The 20946-nt window shown below is 36.9% G+C and overlaps 1 protein-coding gene across 1 annotated transcript; it reads right to left on the minus strand.

Moving 5' to 3' along the window:
* Window positions 1-3801: 3801 nt before the first annotated feature.
* Window positions 3802-19538, minus strand: LOC103720992 (D-xylose-proton symporter-like 2). Its single transcript, XM_039121905.1, has 15 exons — window positions 19340-19538; window positions 19184-19241; window positions 18928-19019; window positions 16671-16749; window positions 16004-16063; window positions 15830-15896; window positions 15615-15739; window positions 13122-13223; window positions 12665-13033; window positions 12082-12129; window positions 11928-11990; window positions 10846-10926; window positions 9455-9553; window positions 5779-5916; window positions 3802-4304 (listed from the first exon to the last, which is right to left on the minus strand). Exons 2-15 carry the CDS (start codon window positions 19232-19234, stop codon window positions 4173-4175), a joined length of 1506 nt encoding a protein of 501 aa, XP_038977833.1. The 5' UTR covers window positions 19235-19241; window positions 19340-19538; the 3' UTR covers window positions 3802-4172.
* Window positions 19539-20946: the final 1408 nt, after the last annotated feature.

Here is a 20946-nt window from a genome sequence, read left to right on the forward strand (position 1 = left end):
CATTTCTTTGCTTGACTGCCTCCTCAGTCTCTCCTGAATGCAGTCTCTAATGGCAGTTTCCTGTCAGCAAAACACCACAGACAATTGAGTGCAAGCCAGATGTAAACTGTAATTACAACAGAGGCAGAAGGTTAAACTCTGATAACCCACCATGATATGACATCCTCAAATTTCTCAAGAAATCCTGCATCTGTCACAATTCCACATAATGTAACACCTCTATGAATTGGGGAAAAAACAGGAGTCAATAATACTATACAGAAAAATTCTCAAAAAATTACACTATCCAGGAAGGGGAAATAGTCATTCTTGACATTTCCAGAAAGCAAGATGCCTCTGTTGAAGTTGGCAAGGACCATTTGCAATGATGGATCAAATATTTGAATGTCACACCTTGATAGATTTTTATGTTACAATAAACACGTCAGGCTTCACACTGAGAAAATGATTTCTTGACTTCCATGGATATTATTAACATCCAATGCTGTCCACATATATGCTAGAACACAAGACCTGATACAACCAGCCATACAATCACCTAGGATAAGATTCTTTTTGTTGTTAAACGTACTCAAATACTGAAGAAAGTAAGAAACATGTCAAGAAATATGGAGGGAGGGCAAATGCATGAATTTAGTCAAACCTAGGCAATGTTGAAAAGAATGTGCACATGGGAGGGTGCTTCCTGGATTCTCTAAGCGGTTGAAAGGCATGACCTTAGATAGAGCTAATGGAGTGAAATTGTAAAGCCAAACAAATTGAGTAAAAAGTAGTGTTGTTTGCTATAAGACTTCATTTAATAAATATGCTACTTGGCTTGGGCATGTATCATTTTTTCGAGGTTTGAGATCCACAATTGGAAACTACAAATAACCACTGATACTTGTTAAACAATTACAGAAATCCACTTGTCTGTAAATCTTTTATCCCACTATATCAATATAATTTTTGAAAAGATTTTCTAGGCCCTGTATGCTCTTCTGGTTGTCCAGAATGATCAAAGAAAATTCAGACAATGAAGAATGCATTAGGAGTATCAGGTTAAGTGTTCTCAGTATCTGATATTGCGCATTTGGATGAGGAGCCAATGGAGCAGTCTGAGGCAGATTAGAGTAGGACTGAAACTGAAGTAATATTGCATTTGTGGCATCTCTTCTTGAGAGAAAATAAAGAAGTAATAATCTCAATTTTTTGTTTTGCTTTCCGTATTTTGATTTTCCTTTGTACATGCGAACGATGAAGAGATACCACAATACAAAAACAGCCATATTTGTTGGTCTATTACAGTCTCATGGCAAGATTAGCTATCATTAGTGCACTTGACAAAGATAGTATATTTACTTTGCCACAAAAAGAGAAGCAGCCTATCCTAATCCATATGTTTTTATGGCTATGGGCAATTGCTAGGCTCTCGGATGTGAAGTTTTCGATTTGCGAGTCCTTGCTTCTTTAGTCATTACGGTTGGTTTATTAATAATATATTTAATTCAAAATTTGATGTTAACATATATATATATATATACACACACACATACAAGCGCACGCGCGCGCGCGCGCGCACACACACACACACACACATATATATATATATATATATATATATATATATATATATATATATATATATATATATATGCACATGTGTGTATGTGTGTGTGTGTGTGTGTGTGTGTGTATATATATATGCTGGAGAGTAACTAGTTTCATTTATGTGGTGAATAAAGGTGTAGCAACATATGAAGGTGTGAAGGCATAAATTTGGTGGGAAGGCATTAAGCTACCATGCCTTTCTTGGTCTATCCATAATGTGGCTACAGTGAATGGATGAGTGGACCGTGGCAAGTGGTGTATTAAAGAGCGTAAATAATGCCTCATTTATCTGTCATGAAAGATAATTGTAAGCAAACCAGCACTTAAGTTGTTCTTTTGTTATTATGTATTCCTACAGTAGGAATGCCTTAAAAAACTCTGCTTTTGTAAATATTCAGTGAAAACACTGAAGTTTGTCTTACAATCATCTTGCCAGGAATAGGCCCTCTATTTGTCTATGATTCTTTTCCTGACTCAAACCCAAATAATTGGAATAGGTTGCTTTGCAATCATTTTGACATCCTCCATACATGAATTTACTTGATATTGCAATCCATTTTCTTAACCACTCCAGCTTGGACTGTGAAAATATGATCTTCCTCTGAATTATTCTTCATTTCCACCCGGTCAGCTTTTCCTCAAGCTTATGAATCCCTGACCCTGAAATTTGCCTTCAGGAAAGCAAGAACCCTGTATGCGGTACAGGTTCTTTTGGAACTTACACGAGTTGCTCACCTCAAGTTGCTCCTGTATTGCTTATTTCCATTTCTATTCTACCTCAGGCTGGAGCAGTAACAGTAACATGTTAATTTAGAGCCTGGCATAGTCTGGAACATTCAAGGATAAAATCAAGGTTCTAGATCTCCGTTTCCCAGTCACTGGTCAATTTCCATATCTTCTAGAGCAACATCTTCATCATTCACACATCACGTTTATATGCTGCTTCATGAGCAATTTTCATTGCCATGCAGTACTATCATTCAGATTATATTCAGAACATCATTACTTGATGACTTACGAGCCCTTAAAAACTTTTTGAGAGTCAATAGCAAACTGAGAAGACAGTAGAATTGCATCGACACGGATATTAAGAAGAAAGGGGCTGCTATATTTGTTCTTATGCTTCATTTAATATTGTATACTGGCCTGTTCTTTGTCGTGGTTCCGCTGCTACATTCATCTTTTTCTAATGCTTGTATTGCCATCATGCAACAAAAGATGTCAGGTTTTATCTTTTATGTGGACATCATTCTTTTTTTGGTTACATTGGCTTCCATCTGCTATGATTTCTTCCTCATGCTGCGGACTGTTGGCTTCCGCGCTTTCTTGCTGTTCTTGCGGCATATATATCGTTCAATCAAGTGTGAGCAGAGTGTGCCTTGGCAACTCAATTTGGGTGCCTGATATTTTCTGTAACTTTTTGAGTCATGTGGAAACCCACCACCATTGAAGCTGTGGAGTGGCTGGCTGCTTGCTGGTCATCCTTCAACTGCCAATAGTAAGAAATATTCCTCAGCGAGGGTCAGATGATTTCGTTTACATATATCCTTGGCTAAATGTACCCTTTATTTATGTCTTCAGTACATGATACATTTCTAGAAATTGCCAAGATATGGTTAATGGCGTTATTTGAGGGCTGTGTTATGCAAAATTTAAGACCCTTATCTCCTGGTAAATAATATTTTGTTTTTCTTTGGTTTTATTAGCTCAAAACCTACAAAGCTGCATCAATTTGGCATTTCTACCATCATCAATGCCCTCGTTGTCAACATTTCAGCTGTCTGCTTTATTGATTCACTAGCTGATCAAAATATGCCATACTGGGGAGAGCCTTCAAAGAGAACATAAAATGGATTCCATTTGTTCTGTGCTGTGAAGTATCTTGAAGAAATATGCCATTTGACATAATCAGAGCTGCAAATGAGATGAGCCTTGCTCTGCTGTACCAAGAAGAAGTAAAGGTTTAGGCCACCATCTCATTAAGCAAATCTTTGGACAAGTCTGTTCTTGCACTTGTTCCTTTAAAAGCTGGTAACTGTTCTGGTGGTCACACCATGTGCGTATTTAGCACTTCCAATACATATTCCTTTAAGCTGGCGAATGTTCTGGTGGTCACACCAAAGGTCGATGGGTGAGCTAGACCCGAAGCCCCAACAGAATTGTCAGAGAAATAGAATCATGTGTGCACAACTAACAATAACAACCACCGAATAGCCAACATATTATTTGCATTCTCCTAGTATTATTCGATTTGTTGTTGCTCACAAGGAATACTTCGTTGACAACTCAGACAAGTAACTCAAACATCTAGATGTAATTTGTGACAATACGATGGATACAGAAATGTAATTTGTGACTGTACTGATTAGATGCATCCAAGCTGTCGTTGATGATACTTAAGTTATTGTTGATTAACAGACAGAAGTAGCCTGAACACATATAGTTGTTTTAAATATAAGTTCTCAGCAAGGGGATATGATACCCTGCAAAAGAGACATTTAACTGTTTAGAGGACAAAATAGGATTCCGTCCGTCCAAAGCCCTCAGTTGCAGAATATTAACATGGCGTGGATGAGAGATCTCTATAAGATCTTGGTCTCAATGTCCTCCAGAGTGAGCCCTTTTGTTTCTGGTACGACAAAGAATATGAACACAAGAGAGGCTACTGCAATAACCCCAAAACCAGCAAAGAGGATACCAGTTCCTACCAAAGCCTGTCATAATAAAAGGTAAAGCAAGTGACATTAGATACATGAGGACTTACAGATAGAAGAAAAAAAAAGAAAGAGAGATCTGGCCGTCGCAGCTAACTATGACATATCAAAATTCCTGCACAGCAATCTATGCAGTCAATAGAGTCGATCATTTTTTTCTCTCAAGTCAATAACAGCTACCTGTATAGCACACTACCTCCCAAACTAAAAGTGGGAGAAAGCAAACACATCTGGGGAGGAGTATCTGCTTTTAAGAAAAGGCGGACAGCAGATATCAGGTGCCTGCAAGTGCTGCAGGCAGTCTATATAATTACTATGCAGTAAAAATGACATCACAAAGAGCGACACCGCGATTAAATAGTATGGAATCTAGATAACTGCCTTCAGTCAAGATGACTGCCAAAATTAGTCAGACTAGTCAATCAGTAACAACAAGATTATATTTCTAAATCTAAGCAAACCTTTTGAATATAACAATTGCTCTGTAGCAAGTGCAATGTCAGAAAAGTGGCAGCCATATTGAGCAGTCTGGCATGTTAATCACTACATTCAATCAAGATGGCTGCTAAAGTTGGTCAAATTAATCAATCAATCGAGACAGATGATTTCAAAAACTTTGGTTGGTTGCTCACTGTTACTGAAAGACAGTTCATAAGTGCGAGTACCATCCCAGCATTCACCAACTCGACACTGGATGACTGCTATCTCAACAATGTAACTAGGACTTTCATGCCACAAAGACAAACATGTGCTAATTAGAGGGGAAGAAAAAATAATTTGCACAAGTAAATAATTACACAAGTGCCGATGTATTATTCTGAGAAGGGACCTTTTCATGCTAATCTTTCTGAACATACTGAACTTACACCACACAAGTGAGAAATGCACAAAGTAATGTCCATATATACAACACATTATCTACATGCAGTATATTCAATGATGCTCCCTCCTGAAGTCTTAGCTCAGCCATAGTGTACACACAAAAAGTTTCTGATTAGGTACTTAAAGTAGTGAAAAGGAATTTTATACTTAGACATGCCTTTCTATTTATCTGTTTTGGAGCTTCTTTCATCTCTTTTTACGTATGAAAAGGCCTTCCTAGTCCCCTCAAAAAGAAAAGGCCTTTCTAAGTACCTAACATTGTCAACAATTCACTGGTGCCTGACAATTTGCTTGGCATGGTCATATGAAGTGCTGGTCCAAGTCTAACTCAGTCAACGGATTAGAATGCAACCAAGTGTTAGTGGGCACAATCATTAGTTCTCCATTCAATAGACAGATGAGAATACAGTACACGTTCAACTGATTTCTACCAGCCCAATGACATTATACATGTGCACATGCATCAACGTTTTTTAAATATGCAATCCTAAACACAGATTATTAATCCTGGAATATTTCTTAAGTGAGAAATTTACTAAGTCATGCATCATATAAAAGAGTGAAAGGAAAATCAGTTTAGCAGTATAAGTACCTCCAATGGTGAGAACGAAAAAGTCACCAATGCATTTGAAGCAAAGTTTACGAGCACTGCTATACTTAATCCACGCCCTCTTAGTCGTAAAGGGAAAATCTCTGAAATCATCAGCCAACCGATTGGACCAAATGACAACTGCAGAATGAATCTTCATAAGAAAGTTGCACGCCTAAAAATTCCTGACATGCAAGGATACAGAGACAGTAGCTTGCATGCACACATCCTCTAATTCAAACAAGCATTTTGTGTATTGATGGTACTCAGATATACAACAAACATCATCAACATTATTAAAGGTTTTGCAGAAGAGCAAGTTTCACTGTATATACAGATGTGTGTGTGTGCACCTTCATGGGGAACTACTGTTGTTTTCAAATATGCTTCTTGCAGGTAGGTTTGCCAGCTGGTTGCGAGTAGGTCCATTGCTCAACCAATTCCTCTTGCTCTACCTAAAAGAGGCTCCTAGCTAAAGTTGTCCTGTCCTACTTCAAAACCACAGGGCGCGTGCTATGGCTTTTCTACTTCCATTTTGGTCGAACTGGAATAGTTGAGAACAAAGTGGCAAATGGGTGCATAATGCATGATCTAAATTCATGATCTATATAAATATGCATGGTTGGACTACATACTTTACATTAACTCCTTGAAAAAAGTAGTTAATGATTCAAAATCAACAATAGTCTATCCAAATTCACGATCCAAATCATTGAACATGATCTAAACTATAAACAATGCCTAGAAACCAAAATTCAAGTATTTTTGTGGTCCCTAAATGGATGGATATGATAGCATGATAATATATTTTACTATGATTTGATCATCAAAACCTAGTGAATTTAAATCTAATCCTCTTAAGATATGTAGATCATGATCCATAAAGTGGTATATTATCGATCCAAGATGTTAATTCTGTTTGATTAAATAAAACTGCACAGAGCTATTATTGTTTGTTGATACATATTTTTAAAAGTACTAAATGGACATGCAAATGTGCACAAAACAGTGCACTTGCAGCCCCATGCTGCTGTGCATCCTACAATTAATGTGTTAAAATGAAACAATATATATACATTAAATTTGGGATGTGGCAACATGAGCTTGCAAGTGCAGTGCTTTGTGCACGAGTATGTGCATCTACCACTCCTCTATATAGTTTAACAAAAGCTGCCTTTTGTATTGTAGGGGTCCCTTGTCCTGTATAGTAACTTTATAGAAGTTATATAATTATTGTTATAAAATTTGATAATATAAGTTTTACCAAATATTTTCATGGGTCGACTGCTTATTTCTTTTATTATTATTATTATTATTATTTTACTCTGAACAATACTTTGTAAGTTAGGAAAGGGAAAGACAGACTAAACCAATACTTCAATGTACTGAACATTTTGAACTTTTTGATAGATTAAGTAAAAAGATAACCAGACATATATTTTGGGATGTAGAAAATAAACAAATTGATCGGAGAACATAAAGATTGGAATTGAAAAAAAATCATGCACTATTGCATATATTATCGCAGCAAAATATTCCATAAGAGTACTTCAATAACACATAAGATAACATCTAAATTGAATGTTTGATCACTTGATCACCCTCTAGAGCTCTGGTTAAGCTTTCCTGACATAGTCATTTAAAAGTCTCCTACTTATTACATTTCACAGACCTTCGTTCATATCCTTGCTAAATTCATCTTGCATAAGGTAGCCTCCTCATCTTGCAATAAATGTTTCTATTCAGATGACAAAACACAACCTAAGAAGATTCTAGAAGCATTTCCAAATTATTCAATCTAATCTTATTTTTGGTAAAGAATCTATCATCATTAATGCTGCCATCCTTTTCCTTTTTGTGCTAGAGTGTAGAAAGCAATTGCTTTTGATGAGCACTTAACCAACAGATTTATTAAGGTCATAGTCAAAAGCATCTCCACTAAAATTGCAGACTGCACACACTAATTGAGAGAAATAGTGCGGAGAACATAATTTTCAAAAGCATATCGATCTAGTTTTTCGTAATCCCCAACAATATATATGAGAGAAAAAAAAAATAGAAGTGGAAAAATGGATTTTGCCTTACATATTTTGCCTTTCATTGCAATATGATTATTTATCATACATTCACCAGGTATTGGATAATGCATTTTTTCTGCATCTGCTGCCCTAAAATCCACATAGTTTCAGGATTAGACAATTCTTACAAAAACAAACTTGCCATAGATCATCTCAAAACTCTTCAAGATTAGAAAATTCTAAATCTTAAAGACAGAGGTAGACCGTTTCCATATGCCTTGCCTTGCTTCAGATTCTTAGCACCATATGCACATGACTTTGCACAATTACAACTTCCAATTGCCATTCCAAGCCTATTTGCTAATTTATGTCTTTACCAACTGATTAACTATTCTACTTTATTGCTTGTTAACTTCATTATTCAACTAAAAGTGAACCTACTTTGAGCATTTGGTTTACCTGAAGAAGTCACCATTTTAGAGGTTCACTCAATATCCAAATAACCCCCCATGGACCCTTAAGAGGATGGGTCACCTTCAACGTCGGCGGAACCGGCCCGAACCAGGCGGTTCCACCCATTTTGAACCGTACCCGTGGCTTACCGGTACGGTTCCGACTCCAAAAAAGGAACGCGTTCCCGGAGCCGGAGAAGGAGAAGAAAAGAGAGAGCGAGCGGGGGAGGGAGGGCGAGGGAGAGGGAGAGGATGCCAGCGGAGGGCCAATGGAGGCTGCGAGGGGGCTGGCGCTGGGGAAGAAGGCCTGCTTAAGCGGTCGACCCCTATTTCGAACCGTCGGACTCCGTCGGGCTCCGCCGGCGTCCCTCCCTCCCCCGCTCTCTCTCTCTCTCTCTCTCTCTCTCTCCCTCTCTCACTCTCCCTCTCCCCTGTCTGTTCCGCTGTGTCGGTATGGGCCCGAAAAACCGGTATGGGTCCGGTACTGATTCCTCCAACCTTGGTTACCTTTACAGTGACTTATCATATTGTATTCATTGTCCTCTGTGGCTTTATTATGGCTGGTATTATGCTCTATTTACTCTTTCCAATATCATATGAGTCTCCTTTGCACATCCCATATTATAAGCATAATAATTTCATGCCTCCTCTTTAGCTTAGCCACTTTGGCGCTACTCAGTGCCATAACCTCTCCCTAATGGTCATGTCCCATTAAACATCATCTACTCCTATTCTTTAATTTTAACACCTAAGCCATCATTAACCAAGTCATTCTACATAGTTTACGTCTCTCATATGCCATCCCTCGTCCCTACCTTTTGAATCTGTTACATTCACTAAGACCGTTGCTCTTTCTTGTCGAAATTTCTACGTGCACGATCCACCTTCATTTTCAGAGGGAGGCATCCTAGATATCTTGTAAAGTATCCTACAGTGTTATATCAAGACTAAGTTGCCACATCTCTTTTAACAATAACAAATTATTTATTATTTAAGGTGCATGCCTCAAGTTACATCATCAATTTAGAATGCACTATGTAAAAGGAATCCCATGAGCAAGAAACGACTTTTTGCTGAGGAATGTAGTAAATTTAACATAGAGGAGAAGAATATCCAGACAGATAGCTACAGCCAATGAGCCCATTTATGAAGTAGACCATCAGAAAAGTTTTCATATTTTCAGGCAATAAAATTGGCACAAATAAATACCTGATAGCAACCAACATATAGCAGCAATGCAATTACGGCCACGAATGCTGAATCCTTAAATAAGGTGTAATATGAAGATAGTAAGAACAAAGAGATTACCTGCAGCATCGCAAGGTTATATCTTTAACAACAGATAAAAATAGTGTAGCCAATGACATCTCATAAAGTATAATAGGATTTCCACTTTTCTTTAGAGATTTATTCAAGCAAATACAGGACATAGCCCACTTACTGACATTTGGACAGATTACAAGTTTTAGTACCTCAGAACAGGATACCAAGATGGTGTTACAAAAGTTCCAGATCCTCATTCGCATGTGGGCACTATGTGTCAACAATTAAAAATGCCAAGTTCTCTAACACAAAAGTGATCTATGCATCAGGTGATTTGTCTCAGCCTTATGCAGACCACTTGTACTGTTGTGTAACAACTCATTCAAATATAGTGAAACATGAAAGCTTAGTATATGTGCATGCATGTAAGTATAATAAAAATATCTTCAAATTATTCTCAATAAAGGAATTGATCAAGATATTTTTTCTATAGGTACTTATTCTTAATCTATTCATCATTTTTACAACTTATTTACAAACCAGTCGCAATTAATTGAAGAAAATTTTATTAATTATAAGTGTTATACGTTGTTGCTGGGGGTGTTGTTTTTGTGGTTATTTATTGTTCTCACATCTCTCATATTTGCTTTCATCTTTAATTATCCAAACTTCCAAAGCATTTCCTTGCTTTTAACAATTTTTCCACATTTTTCCCAAATTCCAAATCTTTACATAATCAGTCAAACTGTTCACAAATGCTGACCTTGTGAGTATTTATGTGCATGTAGATAATCAACTCTAAACAAGGTATTATTAATATAGTTTACAAACCCACAATAAGCATTGTTTGTCTCTGAATATAAAAAAGGCGCAAATATCACTGATCTATTACTTCACTTGAAATCTTGAACTTATAGAAAACAGTGTTCACTTGATTGAAGAGCAGTCCTTTATACTTAACTGTGATTACATAATTGCATGCCTGTGACTACATAATTGCATGCACAATTTACACAGATCATAGGATGATTTGAGCATCTTATTAGTCAAATGGTTTGCATAAAAATTGCTCGGATGAAATGGCCATGGCAGTTGTTGCATATTTCGAAATCAACTTTCCATTGACATGATGGATTTACATTAATCTGTCACATTATGGCATTGGTTAGTTATAAACTTTCAATTATTTTCTTTTTTTCTTTTTAAATATATGGATACAAGACTTCACTTCAATCTGAATCTCTTCCTCATTCCTCAAACATGAATGAAGTTTGAGGAGGCCTTCTCGACTTAGACTCATTACAACTATAATATAGCTGTTAGTCCAGGCAACTTACTATCCCACTAACACCTCCGATCAGTAAAGGCCTTCTGCCAACTCTGTCTACCACAAGAACAGCAATCCCAGTCATAACTAGCTACAAAAACGAAAAGAACTATTAGAACCTGGCAATAAAATAGAGACCAAGCACAAATTAATTGTGTTTGGAAAAAATCAAAACTTGCGGAGATAATTTCACAAATAATATCCTAAAAGAAAATTTTAATTTTCACAAAATAAACTCACACACAGACTACCTGTAAGTAGAAGAAGAAGATGGCCTTCAGTTTGACAAAAACAGTTAAAAGGCCAATAAACCAATATCACTGGTTTTGACTAAATTTAAACCAAGAAATTTTAATGCAGGCTTGTAGTACACCAAATAATATGAAGCCATCAATTACATATAAAAGGTTGGACATGTGAAGTCAGGGCTCACGAAAGTGAAGCCTCCAAATCCCTGTGCTTATCTCATGGGAAGGGAGTCCAAGTGACCTCCTCATTTTTCCTTCATGTTCAATGTCTAAAAAACTGGGAGTCCCGCATTTGCCGGACTCCTCTGAAGCCCCCAATATACCCCAAAAAAATATTTAACTCGTGATCAGGTTCTCTTAGAAAAAAATCTGCAAGTGCTGACAAAAGCTAGTATATTTTAAGTTTGCGCCAAATGCAAGAAGCCATCAAAACAATTGATTGTATGGTATAACCAAATTTAGTGACTAACCAAAAACACAAATGCACAATTAACTTTTTCAGATATCATGTTTATCCATGTCAAAATTTAAACCAGTAAGATAATTCACAGATATTACAAGTTTCAACAAGAAAATATTGCTATATATAAGGAGAAAGGCAAGCCAGGATAAAGCAAAAATGCTCCAGCATAGCAACCATTGCTTTACGACTTGCTGGTTAATTGTGCAACAGAGTGAAACCATATCTAATAATTATTCAAGCAACTACTCAACACATTCTATGCACAAGCAAGGTGCTTTAAGCTAAATAAAAAAATGCTAGGCATACCAGGTTGCCACTGTAAAGTTTTGTGAAGGGATCAATATGCAGTTATTCAGTTTTTCTTATCCAAGAGGTATCTACCTTCAGGAGACCAAGAAGAACTGAGACGCGCGTAGCATCAGATGCTGCAGAAAACCCTGCACTCTGCCAACATAAAATGCATTAGTTTGAACAACCTGTAAATTTACAGAATGACAATATTCCCAAGTGATAAATTAGCACAGGGTGGGAATACCTGAAGGATTGTTGCAGCATAGTACAAGACACTTGGTTGCCCTGTGACCTGATATGCAAGAAAATAGTGGGCAATCATAACTTGATAGGGGTGGTAATTTATGTCCTAACCCATCAACCTGACCTGCAAACAACCTGATTTAAGCATGTTCGGGTTTGACATAAATGGGTTTGGGTCATAAACAGGTCAACCCATCTAGACCAATTTATAAAATGGGTCAGGTTGAACTTCAACTTGTTTAACCCATTTTGATCCATTTAATAATTGGGTCGGATCATAACCAAACCCATTTAACTCATTTAAATCCATTTAATCCGTTAAAATCCCACTTAACCTGTTTAACTTTACTTGACCTCTTTAATAAACAGGTTATGCAGATCAGGTCAGATTTAGATCTGAATTTTTGACTTGTTGAATAAATAGGTTGCGTTCGGGTTGATGAATTTCTAACCTAACCTGCATCCAACCTAACCGGACCTAATTGCCACCCCCACATAATGACTTTTAATATTGGAGACGTAGAATTGACAGATCAACTTGAACATTTGATATCAAATTAAGAAATGTAAGAACTGTACAAGACCTGCTGAAAGAAAACCAGTCCAGCACCAATTATTAGGGCTTTCAGGCATTTTCCCTGAAAAATCTCACTTAATGTTACTTGTTTCTCTTGATCAGAATAAGAGAGTTCATCCAGAATTGAATCAACTTGTTCTGAAGCTGAACTATCAATAGCTTGACCCCTCAGCTGACACAAACAACAAACAGCAAATTCTTTAGCCTCTGGCATGTTTCTTTTGCCCTGTATAGCACATAAAAGCAGCCATCGAGGTGACGGTGGCAGCCACCACATTCCAATTCCCATTATCAAAGATACTGGGGCACTAGTAGCATACATATAGCGCCATCCAGCTACCAAATCAACAAATAGGCTGCCAGCTATGTAACCAAACTGCATAAAAGGCCATAATGAAAAGTATTCATTAGTTCAATAGATTGAAAATTTAACTAAAATACGACTCCGGTATCTCTATACTTACAAGCATTCCAATAACTATAAAGAACTCCTTCAAGGAGATAAGTATGCCTCGAATTTGACTTGGAGCAGTCTCCGCAATATACATTGGAGCAGCATGCATAGCCTATAGAATGGCCAATGCTATTGGTATATTCACAAAATAATGGATGTGTGAACAGCATTCCAAAAAAAAGAAGTAAGGATAATATCTGCTTTAGTTGTTGATATTGCTAATTTGCATTAGTAAATAATAAACAAATGCTATTAGTATATTCACAAAATAATGGATGCATAAACAGTGTTCAAGAAAGAACTAAAGACAATATCTGCTTCAGGTATAGATATTGCTAATTTGCTATTTGCATTTAAAAATACCTGATATCATCTGGGGAAACAAATCAAGAAAATAATGCATGCGCAGTCCAGTGCTTAAAAAAGTACCAAGTTTAGATATTGCCATTTGTTCATCATTGAAAAAAAATCGATATGTTATGGTACTTAGACATTAAAATTCTCTGACTTAGTTACCTTATGTCAGAAAGCAACTTCAAGTTATTCAAGTTCTGTGAATCACATGAGCATTTTGTCTTGAGGAACAAACCATTGGAGTGATGCATTAAGAATCAATTGATGGGAGCAGCAGATCAAACAAAGCATTACATATCAGCATTTTGTCTATATCCGACATCTCTAACAACCCTTTTAAAACTTATAGCTAATAGATTTAGAGTTTGCTGAGCATTAATTGAAAGTGTAACAATTTATCAGTATCTGCAACAATGTCTAACCAGTTGGATGGGAACAAGAAGTGCTTTGACACTATAAGTGATATCAATCTCACTTTTATTTTAAGAAAAACTACTTCAAGTAAAATGGATGGCACGAGAATTATAACAACTAACAGGCATGAGGACAATGAGGATGATGCCCAAACCAAAGTGTGTGCAACAAAGCCGAACAAGGTATGAGCCATCAGCGATTATATAGCACCCAGTTGTAATGTAAAAGCAAGATTTCATATCATTTTTTTTCCTTCATAGAAATAATTTATCAATATCACCATCCAATCAACACAAGTAAATACATAGAGTTCCAGTAGGAAGGGGAAAGAATCATGAGTAAGTACCAATTCCATGAAAATTTCGGAGTATGCACATGAGGCTTCATAATGAACATAGCAAACCAGTGAGCAGCATGCACAAAAATATACAATGTTTAGCCTGCTATACACACATGAAAAGAAAGGCCAGACATCAAGTGACAACACTAAGCTGGATCTTGAATTTAGTGAAGGGTCTGTGTTTCTTCATCTACAACCGATGTTGAAGATGTTCCAAATGAGTAGTGATTGCAATGATGGCGCTAATTAACATTAAGACAAAAATTTTAATGCTCCATAAGTAGCACAGGTGATAAAAATATTATCATACTGCTCTGGGCCCAGCATCAGCCCTCCAATTTACTGTTAGAGTTTTATTTGAGACCATAAATTGCATGACAAGGGTAGAGTGAGGCTATATGGGCCTCTTCAAACAGAACACCATGAAAACAAGGCATTCTTCATCTCCATCTAGTAAGAAGGCTGAGCAGGGAAGAGAACATGGTTGTCTCCCACTGTAAACCTATATTTTCAAAGAAAAGACCCTGGCACTGGTGAAATGATTGCAAGAAAGAATAAAAGTATCAAACAAAATGCATGATAATAAAGATAGCAATGGATCAGATTAGGATAGAGACACAAGCATGCAGGGAGTGGCAATAGGACCACGGTCCAAGGACGGGAAAATGGCTAGGAGCAATGCATCAGAGGTAAAATCATGAGAAAGGAGAGCCATTCAGCATAAATGAACAAAGTCATAAAAACAAGCACAAGAAAAAAAATGCAACATGACCAGCGAACAGCACAAGGAAAACAATAAGTTAAATTCTAAATCAAAGAAGAAAAAAAGAAGAATGAAGAAATGGTATAAATGGAATACCATATAATAAATCAAAATTACAGGGAAACAAGCCTGTCCCAGCAAGTATTTCAATGACAGCTTAAGATTTCCAATAAACCAAACTATAAAAGTCTTCTAATGTAGACCTTAGATATACAGAAACGACACCATATATACATAAAACTATCAAATACTGGGTGAGACAAAATTACATAAGAACTGGATAAAGTTTGTCCAAAAAATATACCTAAAGCCTCGGGTTACTTGCTAACCTCTATTTTACAATTTAGCACCAAAATCTTAAATAGATCTTTGTAATAATAAATCGTATAAACTAATGTCCACGTGTCAAGTTATGCCTTCTGGAGACTTGCTAGTACATTTTGATAGTATATAACAGACATCTTTAACAGCATCAGATGGAAACATTCTATTAATTAGGAGGAAATCAATTAGCCAAGATAGGTAACTCCAACAATTAATTAGCATCTTGGAATTATCCCTGCATATTTACTTCAGAAAAGATAAAAATGCGTACATAAATAGCTAAGCTAAAGGATGATGAGCTCAATTACCAATCCAATTCCTATACCATAGACAAAGCGTCCAACCACCATAACAGGGAAGTCAGGAGCCAACGCTGTTAGTAGAGCTCCAACAAAATATAGAACAGAAGAGAGAATTAACTCCCTTCGTCGCCCTTCAATTAAATTTAACAGTTTATTAGATTCGACTATATAGTAATATTGGTAATAAAGTATCAAAAGCATATGAAGCAGAGGTGACAAACCTAAAAAATCAGCTACAGTAAATGCCAAAACAGAACCAATCAAGGCACCATAGAGTGAACCACTGACCTGCAATGTTCACATCAAAGGGGCTATTACATAACAAAATTTTAAAAAAAATAAATGAAAGTACAACTAGTCTTATGATAATGTAATATAATATAATAGCAACTCACCACAAGCCCGATTTCCAATGAGGATAAGTCGTACCATGTTGTCCCGCTTAACGTGGATGACTGCAGAAAGAGTTTCTTAGTATACCAGGATTTTGAAAACCACAACAAGTAATATGACTTGAGGTTTGGCAAAAAGAGATGTAGACTAGATCTTGCATCCCTCTTCCATTGAAAGGAAGTTCCATGTTAGAAGCTTCAGAGGTTTTACCCAACCGTCTGGCATTGGTTATGTTTCTATTGTTTCTGTAAAAACAATTTGTGTAGCTCTCACCAGCATTCTCAAAAAACAAAAAAGCAAAAAGAAAAGAAAAAAAAGGACAGGAAAAGAAAGGAAAAAATATTTGAAGATAAGAGTTAGGACAAATGCACTTTGAACAAGGACCACAGTGCAACTCAGTACAGCTGAAAAGTGAGATATGAACTGCTAGTTAACTAGATATAAACAGTTAGAGATATTGATTACAAAATTCTAGTAAACTTTGTATGTTCTGTAATATGGAATAATCAGCATAGAAAGCAAATTATTTACAATATACAAGACACATGACATACCCGGTAAAAAGCTTCTCATTCCAATACTACCTAAATAAGCCCAGAGAACACACTATTTGACTTTCTATTACATTCTAATGAATATAAAACTTAAATGTCAAGGACATAGCAATACCTCCACAGAAATTGTAGCACCAGATGTAGCACCAATGTCATAACCATAAAGTGCTCCTCCTAAAGCTGGGAATAAAAACCTAAAAATTCAAGTAGTCACTTATAAAATTATTAAGAAAGAGATATTTTAAGAATGGCATGCTAAATTTTTAAGTGAACCAATAAATTGATCATTTGGTCCTAAGTTAATAACCCTGGCAAGAAATGAAAATGCAATTTATTGATATTTTGAAAATTAAAACCCACCCCTTCATTGTATGTTATTGCATAAGGATTTCTGATTCTAAAGCTATCAACCAACGTATGTCACACTCACCTGATAAAGATACGACTTTGGTAGAGCTCAAGATTAGTGAGACTTTAAGGAACAAGAGAAAAGATGAATATTCTCATCTACAATTAGTAAGCATTATCCCTTTATGAAAGAGAAGATAAAAAGAAGCAAATTTTCTATGAGAATAGAGAAATATAAGCTTGTAAGAGAATTGAATTGCAAAAAGCTTTTACCAGAAAGGACATGAGTTTTTCATTGAAGAAAACAATAAGAAATAAGAACTCGGACACTAAAATAGTTTAGAACCATTAAAGCTAGTAAAACCTATAAAATATACAGGACTTATTAAAGTTTAGCTGATGCATGCCTATATGTGGTGACACATGGCTGTAAGACTTGATATGATTTGTCATAAGATATGGGCTTGTATGTCCATTCTATTGTAGTATATAACAATGTGACAACACTACATTGGTATACCAAATAATAGACCACGTTCCAGGAAAAATGAGAATGTAGAATAAGTTGGATAAAACTTTGCTTGTTGTTTTAAAGGAAACTCTTCAGTCGATCCAGGAATTATTTTAGAAAGTGTTAGAACAATCAAGTGACTGAAATTCGAGAGCAACCCCAAACAGTTGATACAAGGTAGTTATAATTATTGTTGTACATGAATGGTCAGAGGAGGAAGTGAAGTGGAAAATATAAGTTAAAAACAACTCTCCAGCTAAGGGTGTTCATAATCAATTTACTTATTAAGATAACCCTTTCCCTCATATTCAATTCGACAAAGATCTCCTTTCATGGTTGATACTATATTTGGTTGAACTAATATTTGATGAAGAATGATGACCATGAGCTCTTCCCTCTTTTGTGCTCAATGGAGTTAAGAGCGGTAGACTATTTTTCCACCACAGAGGGGGTGCTTAATGTGCATAGTAGTATTAATGTAAAACAGACCCCAAAAACACATAAAAGCTGGAAACAGTCATAGCCTAACCAAAAAATAAAAAGAAAGAAAGAAAAGAAAAGAAAAGATGCTAACATGTTTAGACAGACCTGCCAAGGGTTGAACTTTTGCTACAAGAAGCTGCTGTGGACAACGTTATATAATTCATAAGTGGTAACAGGAACACTAATTGGAGTAAGTACATAGAAAAAATTTGATACTTAAGATCAAGGAAGAAGATGTTTCATTATAAAGTCAGAAGGCAGATGACAGTGTCATAAAATTCCCCACCCAACCCCTAACAAACCAAGAATTTAGGGTGCCATTCATAAAAGAACTAACATCAAGTTGACAGTCTCATAAACGTGTTCTCAATCCTCCTGGAGCTTTCCTTAGATTGGGATCCATAGAGGTCCCAAGATTGATTGTACAGAGCCTAGTATCATTAAGATGGCAATAATAGACATAAAAAAGGAAAAATGCATTAATTATTGTTCTTGTGGAGCTTCAAAAGACCACCTGATGCATGGATCCAAAAGAAACTATCTGCTAGTATTATCAAGCTGGTAATTTTGATGCAAAAAATGGATGAAGAGTGCATAATGACTAAATTTTTCACTCGAGGAACAGAATAGATGAAGGATTAAATCACACGCCGGACAGCACATTAGTGCAACATTAACAAAAGCGAGCATCATATTCAATCATCTCAATATTATCAAGAATGCACCAAATTATCTAATTTTCCACTTCAGTGATACAGTGTTACTTCTTTAGCCCAAGCAAAAATTACTGGTCAAAGAAGCACTCAAGAGCTTATCTAACAGAAACGAAGCACTCCAAAGAACTAGAAAAAAATGTGTTTCCATTTGCAAGAATAAAGATCCAAGTACAAGGAGCGATTCCCTTTCAATTAAATCAAAGTACTCATCACATACGATGCGCAAAACTAATCAAAACTCAAACCAAGAACCAATAAAAAGAAATACTGTATCAAGCCAAACAGTAATCACCAACAGAGTTTGATATACTCACGGAAGAATTGCTGCACGTACAGAATAGCTCTCACAGGATCTATCACTATTAATTAAAGGCTCCGTTGCACTGTCTATTTCCCTCCCCGTTACCTATTCCATGCATTGAGGAAAACAAAAGGGGGAAAAGGGAAAAACGTGAAACCCAAACTAAGTATTACCTAAAATTGAAACCCCAAGAAAGTATAAAAGATCCTACAATCTAATCCAATCAGAAAGAATTCAAGAAAATCAAGAAGACAAAAGGGTACCCTTACGTCTTTTCGATGAACCCTAGGCAGCTCAGGATCTGAGGTCGCCGATGCCATTTCACGGCTGAAACAGAAGGGAGGGAGAAAGGAAAGGAAAAAAAAATGTTAGCACGGATAGATCGATCGAGAACGGAAGAGGAGAAGGCGAGGGATTCGACTCACGGCAAAAGAGAAGAACTCCGACTTCTTCTGGATGGAGCTACGGTTGGTGGGGTTCGAATAGCTCGAGAGGGACGACGGAGAGTGGAGAATTGGAAAGGAAAGCTGGCATGAGCGCGGCGTTGTTTGATCGGACCGCTCCATTTAAAATGATCGCCTTTCAAGAATTAAACATACGCGGCCCCCGGCGTGTCCCATGAATCAGTAATCAGCTTTATCCGTTACTTTTTGGGACAGGAAACGGGGCCGCGCGGCGTTACGTGGCCTTCTAAAGTTTTAAGGCATCTGACGAGCCACACCATTAATGCTTCTGGGCCGCAGCCCCACGGCCTTTCTCGAAGGTTGGAAAATCGATGTGTGTGAAAGATAATGGGGTGGGACCCGCAAAAAAAGATCAGCGTGCGGAAGATAGAGGGGGCACGTCGGATGGGTTATCAACGCTATCGATTTCGTCGGGTCTCTTTAGATATCGAAATTTAGGACCAGCGAGATGGTGACGGGGAACTAAGCGTCCAAGTGCAACCTAACAAGAATCAGGTCGTTCTTCTGCCGGAGTGCAAACACGGATCTCCAGGCGCCGATAGAGGATATAGATGGCTGAGATTGCGCGCCTAGTGGCTTGAAACGGTAGCGGCTAAGATACGACTGATTAATCTCACAAAAAAAAAAACCGCAAAAAAGGAATAACATCCAAATTATAATATCTATTTATCTAGTCTACTAAATATAATAGTAAATATTTTAAAAGTTATCTCATAAACCGATTCTAAAACCTTACACCAGTCCTCTTTAAAAATTGAAAATAATAAATAGTTTATATAGAGGGAGAATATTATAAATATGTGCATCATATGTACTTGGCTCTAGTCATTATAAATATTATAATGAAAATTGCTTTGTCAACTAGTCCACATTAGTTATAAGTCGGATCCACTCTGCTCCCATTTGTAACAATTTAGGACCTTACCTAAAATAGTTAATCAGAAGGTATTATTTGAGTTTCTTCATTATGTATAAGTACCTAAAATCTATCCAACGTATAATCGATATGGGATTAAACACACGCCTGCATGATTGCCCCCACCCTATATGCCTTATTTGTCTCCAAAACCTCTCACATTTGTTGGTTGTTTCTAAAACATCACTCACATGTCTTGGAATTATTTTAACATTTATCTATAGTTATGCAGCATGTTGAGCTTTCAAGTAAATCAAATTATTCACTGTCTCTCCCTTAAATATTATAGACATGTCCGGTTGGCACAACATTCTACGTTACAACCTCCTATCCTAACTGCAACTCTAGATGGCTCCTGACATCTAGGGCTGTTAATGAGTCGAGCTGCTCGAGCTCGGCTCGGTAAAAGCCCGACTCAAGCTCGGCTCTTTAGTCAAACGAGCCCGAGCCCGAGCCCAATATGAGGCTCGTTTACATCCGAGCCCGAGCAGCTCACGAGCCCAAACGAGCTCTAGTCTCCCACTGAAAAATCTTATTTCAGCACCATAATTCATAAAAATCTGATCACATAGAGAAAAATAGCATGTTATCGAGCCCGAGCCCGATTACGAGCCCGAGCTCGGACTCGTTCTGGAGCTCGTAATGGAAACGA

The sequence above is a fragment of the Phoenix dactylifera genome, unplaced genomic scaffold, assembly GCF_009389715.1.
Source record: "Phoenix dactylifera cultivar Barhee BC4 unplaced genomic scaffold, palm_55x_up_171113_PBpolish2nd_filt_p 001271F, whole genome shotgun sequence".
Classification (NCBI taxonomy): Eukaryota; Viridiplantae; Streptophyta; class Magnoliopsida; order Arecales; family Arecaceae; genus Phoenix; species Phoenix dactylifera.